The 12715-nt window shown below is 38.8% G+C and overlaps 1 protein-coding gene across 1 annotated transcript in view; it reads left to right on the top strand.

The window, feature by feature from the left end:
- Positions 1-537: 537 nt before the first annotated feature.
- LRGUK (leucine rich repeats and guanylate kinase domain containing) overlaps positions 538-12715 on the top strand; it is a gene marked incomplete at both ends in the record, with an annotated part of 57506 nt that continues 45328 nt past the window's right edge. The window contains 7 exons of the mRNA XM_082013842.1: positions 538-741; positions 1880-1987; positions 2649-2730; positions 3783-3883; positions 4642-4723; positions 8003-8127; positions 11569-11712. Of these exons, the coding sequence (XP_081869968.1) occupies positions 538-741; positions 1880-1987; positions 2649-2730; positions 3783-3883; positions 4642-4723; positions 8003-8127; positions 11569-11712 (846 nt within the window). The remainder of the gene's footprint in view (positions 742-1879; positions 1988-2648; positions 2731-3782; positions 3884-4641; positions 4724-8002; positions 8128-11568; positions 11713-12715) is intronic.

The raw sequence follows: 12715 nt of genomic DNA, 5'->3' as shown, positions 1-12715 counted from the left end.
TCTTAGAGCCTATTTTGGCCTGCGGCTTTGTGGCTGGATAACAGTGCCCTGAAGATTATTTGTCTGACAGTATTAACTTTGTGTCCAGATCTGGAACACACAAATGGAGGTAAAGCCCTGCTGTGGAAGAGTGGGGAAGAAGAGAAAGGTTGATGGGCTGCATGAGGGCGGGTACGGTGCCTTCAGCCACACAAGCGTCTCAGCGAGACGGGTGACACCGCCTCAGGAGACGGCCTGAGTGGCGGACTACAACTCCCAATATGCTCTGAGGCCTAGCGGCCCCCTACGAGGCAGCGCTGCGGAGGGGAACTACAACTCCCATCCTGGCCCGCTCCACCTGCCGTTTTTCTATTGGCTGGCTGTCGGGCTGGCGTGAATCCCCTTCCCGGCAGGGGGTGTGGAGCTTGTCCCGTCTCCACGACAACAGGAGAGCAAACAAGATGGCGGCGGCCTGTTCGGGGGGCTGGTGGGGTGGTGCTCGAGTGTGAAGCACAGACAGCACAGCTCCCTCCGTGTCCTCGCTTCTTATTATAGCTCATGGCGGGGGAGGAGGAGAAGAGGGCAGAGGACGGCCTCGGTGAGCTGCTTCCCCCTTCTCATGGGCCCCTGCAGCACCTCTCCCAAGGGGTCCCTGGGGAGCTGCCTCAGGACAGGCCCAGTCTGCCGCGGCCACAGCTCAACCTGCCTCACCAAGAAGACAAGCAAGAGGCCGATGACGAAGAGGAGTCACAGCACACAGAGGTTCAGCTCAGTGCCCCCCAACTATTTGGGGAGGGTTGTGCTCATGGGGGAAAGAGCCCTTTTCCCCCTTCATCATTCAGTGTAGTTGTGGGGGAAAGAAGGGAGAGTCAATGGGGGCACTAGGTAGTGATTTCTCATTTCCCCAAAGAGGGGAAAGGCTGCTTTGGTTTGTTTCCCCTCACCTCTCATTTCTGCCTTTTTTACGGTCCCTTCTATCCCCATGATGTCCAGGATAGTTCTGGGTGGCCCCCTCTCTGTCTCCCCTTGCTATATAAAGACTAAAGATAAGATGGCATATGGATGGCCAAATTAAACCCTCTTCCTGTTTATATGCCCAGCTCTGAGATTCAAGATGAATTTTTTCTCCCTGCTCTGCTGGGCTCTACAGTGTCCACTGCCACAGCATTATAATCTCATATTTTTACCTAGTGGAAATGCATCTATGGTCTCCATTGCTATAACACGTAGGTGCTATAATTCAGATGATTACCCTTTGAAACATTATTTATCTTGGTCTCTAGATTAGCAATTGTTGTGTGACTTCTCCAAGCTTATAGGAATTTCACAAGCCATTGGCTTATTTTCTCATTAAACCTACGCAGTGGTTCATTAGTGCCATCTGTCAAGTACCCTCTTTGGCAAAGATTGTTCTCCGAAGAGTAGCGCTAGCTGCTCATGCCAAACAAATTTAAAGGGCCTCCAATAATGTGCATATTGGGGTACAACACTGGGGTTATGTTAGTGCTGATTTGCTAAAATGTTAACATCAGTAATCAATGTGAGTTTCATGGCTCAACATCTCTGGAAATAGGTCCTGTTTAGAGATGTGGATTTAAACCAGAAGATAAAAAAAAAAATCCCAACAAAAAGCTGTTGACCCTTTTTAAATGTATAGAGCTAGTAGTGACATATTTCTGTTTATCTGTTTTGAGAGTTGTATTCATCATTTTTACTAAGGTCTAGTTCCTTAGTAGTGTGATGGACCATTGAAAGCAGTGTTTGATTGAGGACTTTTATTAAATTCTGTTCCCGGTTGCATCCCAAGCAGCCCCCAGATTCTACTGAGTGTGGAATTTCGTTTCATAAATCTCCCCTTAATCCATTCCTTTTGCTGCCCCTCCTTTCTGGTATTTTATAGGATCTGTTTGATGGAGCATTGGATGAAGACACTGTGGCTGAGGGACTCCACAAGCTGGGGCGCTCAGCCCCTGGTATTGAATACGTTTATCTGAATCTGTCACTTTCAGTAAGTATAAGAAAAGAACATAATTGTAAAGTGCTTAGCACTCAAAAGTTTCCCCTCTCTAACAGCAAATAGTTGGTCTAATAAAAAAATTTAGAGAGGCAGATTTTTGTCTTTACCTGTCAATGCCATTTCATGTACATGGGACTTGTTTGACAAGACACAGCATGGCTGCTGCTGATGACTGCCGTATCGGTATTGTTTTTTCACTTAGTAGCAACAGCAGTAAGATTTTTCCTTACCCAGTCTTTGGGTGTGAAAATGTATCTTCCCGCTTCAGTCAGGTGAAGAAAAAAATAGAGCAACATCCTAAACACCTGAGAATGCTTTGTCCATTGTACCATCAGAAAGTTAAAATGGTTGTGTCTTTTAAAAGATTACTTGCTGCCACTCCCTTTTCTATGCAGCCTTGTTTTTCTGGCATTTTTCCTAGCTACAGCTATCTCTCCTGGTTGTGTTTTAAACGTCGTCTTTTGACATTTTTCTCCATTTATGGCTGGTCTGCAGGTCTAACATCACTTTCTGTATATGTCATCCTGTTCTGACACATCTAGCTAGAGGGGCCTTGAGGCACCTCTTCAATGTCTCCTGCTACTGTGTATCTCTTGGGAGAGCGGCTGAGGTTATACAGCTAGTTATTAAGGTCTCTGCTTTATTTTTCCAGGGTCGTGAGTTAAGTGACATTAACATTCTCTCCAGATACGTTCACCTACAGAAGCTGGAACTTTCATATAATAAAATTAATGGTATGTAGTAAATACACTAGTAAATTCTTGGGTTGTGAAATCATTTAAGATGAGAAATGCACTGTACCATGTAGCTTTAATATCACAAATCCTGGTCTACATTTTAATGGCATTTACTCCAGCTCTACAAACTGAGGCAATGGCTAGATCTTCTTGAGAATGATGTATGGACCATTCAGACAGCTGCACCAGCATATGCTTATCAGTGGGAACATGGAGATTATTGTCCAGTTTATTATCCAAAGATAAAATGCAAGCAAGCATATCAATACAAGATTAAGGTTGAGATTTTACATGTGCAGATGACATAATATTTAGTTATGTCAGATACAGTTTTCCCAGCCTTGGGTTTTACTTTGCCAAGGTTTCCCATTGGTGACAAAATGTAAAAAATTATATCCCAGATTTTGAATGGTAATAAATGGAGACTGCAGTAAACTCCATCGTCTTCTACACCTTCCTTCATACTCTCCAACTCCTTTTTTTAATATAACATCAAAAGGAATAAGGTGTGGTGGGCAACCTGTTGCATTATTTCTTTCAAGTTCATGTCACTTGAGGTGCTGGAGTACAGTAGCAGCAGCACTTTGTACGGCTGTACTTCTCTGTGCCCATTCTACTAACAGTTTGTGAAGGCTAGGTCTGAACAGACCAGGGACTTTTTCATAGCAACTAGTCATTTAGTCTTCAGTAGTGGTCTAAATGCTTTTCTCTGCTAATTAATAACTTAGGACAGAGGTAGTCTCTCTGTCATTCTAGAGGTAGCTGGAATATAAAACTGTATTCTGGCTTTATGTCAACAAATCAGTTGACATAATGGAAATTTAATGTAGAACCTGAATATTTATTCTTTGTGGTTTAGAAACCATCTTTTTTTCTAGTTGGAGGTGTTAATACATCTGAATTCTGCATTTTAAACATCACTTTCTGAATGTGTAACTACAAATTGATTCTTGATTGTTACTGGACATAATTACCACGTTTTGACATGACGATCTCTGCATTTATCTATGCATTCCTGTACAGTATTTGACGTTTTGTTTTGTTACTAGATCTTTCTTGTATCAGTCACATGCCTCACTTACTAGAACTGAATGCTTCCAACAATGAATTGACTACATATTTTGCTTTTAAACCACCTACAAATCTCAAGGTAAGTTGCAAAAAAATGCATTTCATAGGTTTAAATTCAAACCGGTTTTCTAATTCCAATTTAGATATTGTATTTGGACATGTGCAAAAGTGAATTTTTATGCCTTCCTTGTTCTTCTTTCTTACCTCATTTGACATTTTAATAGCTTTTCCAAATGTTTGAGTATTTTACACTGCACATTCCAGTCTCCTTTCTTTCACTCTCTGAACTGTGGTATGCCATGGGAGGCTGTATTGTACTGGCAACTGTTCTAGCTAAAGGTAAATATAGCCAGAATTTTTTCCTTGCTTGTCAAAGTCATCAGACCTTTAGTGGGATCAGTTTCTGTCTTTCAAAATGACTGGTGCCAGTCGTTACTGTGAAACACATACTTAAAGTGTAGCTGTGTCCTAATCTTCCCTTTGCTGTTGGTTTTTTGTAGCCTGCTTTGGGTTATAAAAAGCAGGATGTTGTTTTGAAATATGACCTTCATGTATTTATCTGTCTTCTCTGTTAGTTTTTTTTAATATGTATGCATAATTACAGGACCATTAATGATAATGTTGTTGGAAGAAAATATAGTTTTGGAAGTTCCCAAAATGGGTATTCTATGTGTCATAAAAAAGAGCCTTTCTCTTTATGTCATAATATTAATATTACTGATCTCTTCTTTCTTCCACACCCCGATCACAAGTTTAATGTAATAGCTGTTTAGTTTCATATGAAAAGTGTAAATGCTGAAGAAAAAAAATTAACTTTTTGTCTCCTTTTTTATTTAGGAAGTAGATTTTTCATACAATAAAATACCTAAAATGCAAGATTTGTCAGCATACCAGTCACTTACTAAACTCTTACTGGATTGTATCCTTATGGAAACTTGAATGGGAGAAAAGTTGCTTGTTTGCTTTCTGAACAGCAGTTTACTTCAAATAGATCCCTGTTTTCTTTGTGTTTTTCCTTCATGTCAGTTTTGCCTTTAGAAGCAAGATTAAACACTGTAATTCTGGCGGTGAAATTGATCTTAATTTCCTTAAGCATGGGTGGTGTTAAAGGTGTTTGTTTATACGTGTAAGGTATTAGCCTGCTAGAGGAGCACAAAAAACCCTCCACTTTGCATCATGTAAAACTGAAAAAGTGACATGTCGCGCTGTCTTTGCACAGCAGAGGTAATAAATAATCCCAGTTTTTTTATATAAGGAAAGGTTAATGGGAAATCAGCTTGGAACACTAAGCTCCTTTAAATGAAAAAGGTGCATGTTATTTAATCTTAGACATAGCTAATTACGCAGGGACTGTAGCGGCTCTGTGGAGGACAAGGCTGTTTAATGACAATGAAGAGAATCTTTCAGTGGGAGAAAACTTGCTGGTGTATGCTGAGGGAAGTACACAGAGCAAAGAAGTTCTGCTACCCACCTTCCATGCTCTCACTGTGGTACTCAGTTTGTGGGATTAGAAACACTGTTCTGGCAGAAATCGTATCACTGTGAACCTGCAGATAAAGTTTCTTCATTGCCTACTTCTGCAAGTACTCCATAAGTACTCTTAGTCTCCCCAAAGATTCTCCTATGCTTTTCTGAAAGGTCTTCTGGAGTTTCATGTTGACATGCTGCCTTACTTAAAATTGCTTCCTGAGGGCTTGTGAACCTTTTCTCTTTGCCTCATAAATTGCATCTTGATTTTCTTCTCTCAAAAGGAGCAGACAGCAGGCTGTTGCAGTTTTTCCTCTGTCTCTTGTCCTCGAAGTAGTCCATTACCAAATGATATTAATGCAATGCCTTTTTCATGTAGGAGCAGATAAAGCATTTGCAGGGCATCCAGGTTACATTATTCACACGTTTTACAAGGTGTGCAGGTGACATGATTCTTGTCAGAAAATGGCATTGAGACACTACCCCTTTGCAATTCTAATATTCTATTGCAGAGCAAAAACCATATGGCAAAATGAAAAGGAAAAAAGATCAGAGATTTGTATTGTGGATCTGAATCAGTATTTTTTCATTTGGTTTCAATGCAGCAGCGTGCTGTCTTCAATTTCTTCATTTGTCAGTGAAAACACCATTGAAATGGGGAGAAAAACGGTTTCATGCATACAGTTGCAACAGAAACCTCTGAAATAGAGGAAAACGAGTGCAGAATTTAGAAGTGCAGAATTTAGAATAGCGAAGTGGCACTGTTCCTAACCCATGTCAAGCACTCCTTGCTGAAGACATGGCAGACAAAACAAGCTGTTCTTCATAATCATCAATGAAAATACCACATTAAATATCATGCAGTAGCAGAAATGTTTGGCATGCATTTCTCATTGACAGTAACTAAGCATTTCTTATCATATTTAAGTGAATTATGATGCAGATGGTAAGGTCATTGTAACTTTTTTCTGACAGGTGCACACACAAGCACACCTGACAGGTTTATAAATGAGTTTTCAAGGAGGAAACTGCCCAAACCAGGAAGGGAGACAGCTTGGACAATAATATCTGACAAAGCATTATAGTGAGTCATTAAAGGACTAAACCTGATTGTATTAGTTTTTAGTGCTGAGCAATTTGCTGCCTAATATTGATGCTTATGGCTCCAACAATACTTTTTCCTCACCAAAACTTTTCCTACGTAGTTGAAACAGTCCCATTTTGTATGCAAATCAATGAAAATCTGTCAAATATCAGTGCCCGTGGATGGTTTTGGTTTCTTTTCTGAATTGACAGAGACAGCCTAGTGTGAGGTTCTGCAAAAGGATAAATCTGTGCTTACTAGCTCATTTCTCTTCCTCTCCTTCCCCATCTAGGCCTGTGAGTGTAGAACTTGGGTAGTGTACAATTAAGTCCCTGTGTAGGAATTCAGTGAGGAAAAAACAGAGTTAAGTCACAGTTATTAGAGAGTGTTCTATTATCCCTGGCTAAGTTTACATTTTGTTTCATTACAGTATCATTCAGACTGAGAGAAAAAAATCCTGACAATTTGTCCGCTGCCTGGTAAAGTCTAGAAATGTGAATGAAAACTCACTTGTCCTTGTTTTCAGGCAGAGTTCATTCTTTCAAGTCAATTAAAAATGTTTCCTTCTGTGATTGCCTAAAGGCATTCTCTGTCTCCTGCATGTTCTGTCTGTTATTTCAGTTATATTTCTTGATTATTTTTTTTTTTTCTATGTAACAGCTTCCAGCTTGGACACTTACACTACAAGTGCAATTCTTCTTGCCTAACTTCAGTCATCAAACAATGAGATGCCTGGATCAGAGTAGAGAGATATAGAGTCAGGTACCTCTGCAGTTCATCCCATTGTGAGAGAGCAATCTGAGATAGCTTGTTTTCAAAGGAAACATGCTTTGTTTGACGATTCTGGGTAGATATGTTAATACAGAACTTTGCTGAGAGGAATCCTAACTGTTTTTACTGCTGCTTTTGAGTTTAATGTTAATTTAAAATACGCTTTCCCCTTACAGTACAGATGGGCAGTATAAACCAGGTATAATTTAGAGTGAAATAGCTCCATATAGTACTACCGTCTGTTATCGCTTGGATAATTTGTATATAATGCTTGGAAGTCAAGGTCAGTTTGGAGCTATGTTAAGTACTTTGTAAACATAAAAAGATCATACCCTCCTCTGATGACTCAGCCATGTCCCCGTATTCTACAGCTGACCTAACATGACTGGTGCCCAGTTAAAGACCCCTATGTTTTAGCCTGCACATATGCATCTCATGAGAGGACCGGAGATTTACAGCATAGTTTTGCAAAATGCTGGCAGAAGTTGTTTCTTCCCCACACTCCTGTTCCCTTATTTCCACTATTTTCTTCATTTGCCGTCGGCCCAGTTATGCCAGGTTGAAGGGCTGCCCTGTAAACCAGGTCACAGAAACGAGTTAAAAGCCCCTCCAAAAAGAAGGGAAGGATATTTCTAGCTGGATCAGTGTCTCTTGTCCTGCAGCCCCACAAAAAGCTGTGTCGGTCAAATGAGGAGGCAGTAAATTCCAGAATAGGGATGGGTGTGTGCCACTGGGATTTAACCTCTCTTAGCATGGAGCATGTGTTATCCAGCTCCCCATACCATAAAATTCAGCTCCATTGGCTAATTCAGCTACTAATTATTGCTGAGGTTTTGTGTTCAGTTATTTTCCTTAAATGCAAAAAATTCTGTATAGTTAATAACATAGAGGAGATAAGAGGACTGGAGAAGTGTCACAGTCTGACTCATCTTAGTGTGTCACACAACAGACTCATTGCAATCAGTGGCCTTGAGAACTTGCCTATCAAAATACTCAATCTGGTAAGAAAGAAGTAATTCTAGTTGTTTTCCTGTCTGTCTTTTATCAATATATTAATGCCTTAATAAATGTGAAGGTAATTGCATAACAGTTTTTCAGAGATATATGTAGTACTGGACATATTTTTTTATTTAATACAGAATCGTAGAATGATATATAGGCTAGAAGGGAGTTGTAAAGGTCATCTGATCCAGCTTCCTGCTCAGAGCAGATCCATCTTCAGTGGAGGTTGTGCAGTGACTTGTCCAGCTGAGTTTTGAATTTCTCCAAAGATACTTTGCATTTTCTCTGGGTAGGTTTTATTGTCGCTTGGGCGATGTTTAAGAGGTTACATACTGTGCAAATCCCACAGTACAAACAATGAAGATTTTTTTTTTTTTAATTACATTTCCTCATAAAGTTAGGTTCATGATAGCTGTGAGCTAGGACAGGAGAGGGAAAGGCAAGGACTGAAACGCCTGTATTCATTTTAGAAAACAAGTGAAATTTAGTATGCAAATCTGATATACAGTTAAAGGATCTTTGTTTAATTTTCTAATGAGGTTGGAAGCTTTATATTGCCAGCTTTGCATCAAGATATCTAGAGCGTATTTGTTTAAATACAGCATTTCTAGGTTGTATTTCTAGATGCTTTAGTGGGATTTATCTTATCTGGCTTCAGATTTCTGCAGTGTAGACAACTGCACATGAGCTAGTTGTTCTCTACTGCCTCAAAAGTCAGTGGAGAGAAATAGACACTTAAAATACTTCATTAATCTGATCCAGCTGCTGACATCTACATTAATACAAGGTGCATCAGGCCTTGGAAGTGTTTTTTTTCTCTCTGTTGGTTATGAAGATAGACAAGGATAACTAGCCCAGATATAGACCTCTTCCTGTCAATGCCTACATTTGTTGGCATGCATTTTGCTCTTTTACAGGTCTTGGGAAGATATTTATCTCAGTGTTCCTCAGTTCCATGTTTGTAAAATGTCCTTATAATACCAATGATCTTTTCTGAGTCATTTCAAAATACTTAATGAGAAGAGCCATCAATATAGAGGTTGCATAGAAACACAAGCAAAAACGATTTTTAATGCAATTCAGTTGCTATAAAATAGAACAGGCTACTTCTTAATACATTTTACTTCGTAATAATAGTTTTAAAAGTATTCAATGGGATTTTAAAAATGAGTACCAAAAAACTATACATAGAAATATGCTCATATTTGCTAGATTAGTTTTAGGCACCTACATAAATATTTTAGGTAAAATGAATAAATCCCTGATCAAGAATAGAAATATTCTTTTCCAATCCTTTTAAAATTTTAAAGATTTTTCTTCTGTTCTGTAGTAATTGATATAGAAAAGAGTAACTAAGATCTGTACCCATCAAGGTCTGATTGGCCCTTGCACATATTACTGCTTCAATATTCAGGAAGGGTATTCACATTTAAAAGTGGAGAGTAGTGTGTTTTGAATAATATATTCAAATAGTGTTCAGTAACGTATTTTTAATATACTTCTATTTGAGATATATAAAGCCTTCAGTAGCTTCCAGTTATGCCCTTAGTGGCAATAAAACTGAATTTTGTCTCATTTTCAGTCGGTAAGATTAACTCAGATTGGCAAAATCTAGTCTAAAAGTTCTGAAATGAACTATAGGAGTATAAAAATCTAAGCTGACAGGAAGATCTTTTCTCTAAATGCTTTCTTCAGGGACAGCTACAGTAAGTCGCTCAACCATTGTGTGCACTGATTTCCTCATCTGTTAAAAGACCTAATAATAATTCTGTTAGCAATGGTTATCTGCTCTGTAAAATGTTTTGGAGGTTGTGTTAACAGCTAAGCCTTATTAATATGAACATGTTCTTCAGTTTTGGTTCTTACATGCTGATACGATTATTCATATAACTGCTTGTCTTTTTTAATTAGCAAAGTAGATAGTCATGTGGAAATTATGTAAATAGACAGATTTTAGCATAGCATTTTCTTTTACTAAATAGAATAGAATTCTGTTCTTTTTTCATGGGAGCAGTCATCCTCTCTTCCCATTGATTCAGCTTGCTTTTCCATTTCCCCTTGAGCTTTTTAGGTTGAAAGAGTAGTAAGGTCTGAAGTTTGGAAGAAAGGCTTCAAAAACTGTAAATACTGCCTAGCTATACCAAAAAGCCTTTATTCTGCTTATGTTTGCAAAAAAATAAGTGCACTCTAATGAACTGGACTCTGAGGAATTTTATGCTTTGCAAAAAAGGATCTCTACACAAATCTCTTTTGTTCACAGAATTTTATGTGCACCTCTTGCATAGCATTTTGCAACTAGAGCTCTAAGCTGTATCCTATTAAACAGCAGTCTAACGAAGAACAGGAAGAGGAGAGAGCACCTCTGTGCTATTAATAACCTAATTAAACATTTAAAAGTCAGGAAAAATGTCAAGGACAGACAACTGGATTAACATTAGAGTCAGCTGGCTTATTTATTTCAATAGTTCCTAAATATTTATTAATAGAATATGAGGCTTCTAAGCTTTCAGCACAAGGTGATGCTGATGGAAAAATATAACTTGCAAGGTTAGACAGAAAGAATCATGTTGCGAGGCCATCTGGGTACATGTGGCCACTGGGACAAAGATGAGACATGCTCAGAACCTAGCATGTTATACCTATTTGGAGTTCATAGCAGAAACGAGTAGATGATTTGTGAGGCCCTGAGAAATGGAGCCATCCGGTGTCCAGTGATAAATATAGGTCTTCTTTTTTGTACCTTGTTTAGAAGGAATGTAAAACAATTATAATTGTTCATGAGTCCTCAAAAGCTTGGGTCGTTTCTTGTGTTAGAGTCTAGATGAACTTATAGTAAGGTGGGTGTCTGAGGGTTTTTTTAACATTTCTGTGCATACTGTCACTGGCAGTAAATAAAGTCTGATCTCACTTAATATGCATGAAGATGAACTCCTGTATCCTAGAGATATTTTTATAGACTGCCTGTAGTCCAAAGAAGGTGGTATTGTATTGTTCTACCTTAATATTTTCATTATTTATTCTGTAATCATAAGTGTAAATATAACCATGATTACAGAGGGAAAGTCTATGTATTTATGTATATATATTCTATACTTTTATGTGCATATCTATTTTCTAAATTTTGAGTTGGGGAGTGACAAGAGTATCCATTAGCCAATATCAGGTTTAAAAGAATGCTAGAGCTCTTTTTGTTGCTGTTACCTCTCGCTGCTTTTCAAGGTGAGGTGAAGATAAGCTAATCAGAAGATAGTTGATTCTTTTTTCCTTGAGCAGTAATGGAATGCTATAATAAGTCATCTCAAGATGAAGATGAGGCTAATGTATAAAAGGCCTATTTGCAATAGGATTCTCAATAATAAAGTGAACTCTTGTTCCTCGGTAATGTTGTTTTCTGCCTGTAGAACTTTATCAACATTTTATATGCTTTCATTTCTTCTTAGAGCTCTAACCAGATTGAGAAGATAACTGGGTTGGACAGCTTGAAAACTCTTCAGAAGCTGGACCTATCTAGCAATAAAATAACTAGTCTAGAAGGCTTGGAGGAACATGGTCTACTAGAGATGATCAACCTAGAGGATAACCAGGTAGCACACTTGATATTGATCTCACCTTTTTCTAAGAATGCACAATTTATTTTTTTTCCTAAAATTCAATCCCTTTAAGGCTTAATCAAAAAATCTTAAAACACTGCAAGAAATTAATATTAGAAAAGATGACATTTTTTCCTGTACTGTTTCACATGTTGATTGATAGTGTACTCCTCAGGCCTTATTTCATCTCTCTAGATGGGGTTATCTTTATGTAGGTATCACTTCTGTAGTATTTAATGCTCACGTACATAAAGAACTAACAGTGGTCCCTTGAGTGGATAAGACAGGGATGAGTATGCAGCTTTTTCAGCTTGATTATTCTTGTGGATCTTTACTTACATCACAGCTTTTCTACTACGAGGCCTCAGGAGGCTTTGCTAATATCTTTCAGCCCAATTTTATGACCACAGGTTTTTCTGAGGTCTCAGCTGGAAACTTCCTGTAAGGCAGAACTGCATGTACTCTATTATAATGTGGCTTTTGTTATGCAGCAGAATTTTCACTGGAAGTACAATTATTGTCCTGGTTTCAGCCAGGGTAGAGCTGGTTTTCTTCACAGAAGCTAGCGTGAGGCTATGTTTTGGGTATGGGATGAGAAAATGTTGATAATGTGCTGATGGTTTGGGTTGTTGCTAAGCAGTCAAGGACAGTCCAGCTTTTCGTGATGGCCTGCCAGCAAGAAGGCTTGGGGTGCACAGGAAGCTGGGAGGGGACACGGCCAGGACAGCTGACCCAGGCTGGCCGAAGGGATATTCCATACCATATAACGTCATGCCCAGTACATAAACTGGAGTTGGCCGGGGGGCAGAAATCACTTCTCGGGGATGGGCTATCAATCACCAGGTGGTGAGCAATTGCTGTACTGGGCATCACTTGTTCTTGTACATTCCTTTGTCGGTATCATTATTATTATTATCATTGTTGTTTCTTTCTCTCTTGCTGTCCTATTAAACTTTTTATCTCAACCCACGAAATTTTTTTTTTTCAATTCTCTCCC

This window comes from Phaethon aethereus (genome assembly GCF_964289735.1).
Source record: "Phaethon aethereus genome assembly, chromosome: 1".
Taxonomy (NCBI): Eukaryota; Metazoa; Chordata; class Aves; order Phaethontiformes; family Phaethontidae; genus Phaethon; species Phaethon aethereus.
The sequence above is the reverse complement of the archived record's forward strand: the minus strand, read 5'-3'. Positions and strand labels throughout refer to the sequence as shown.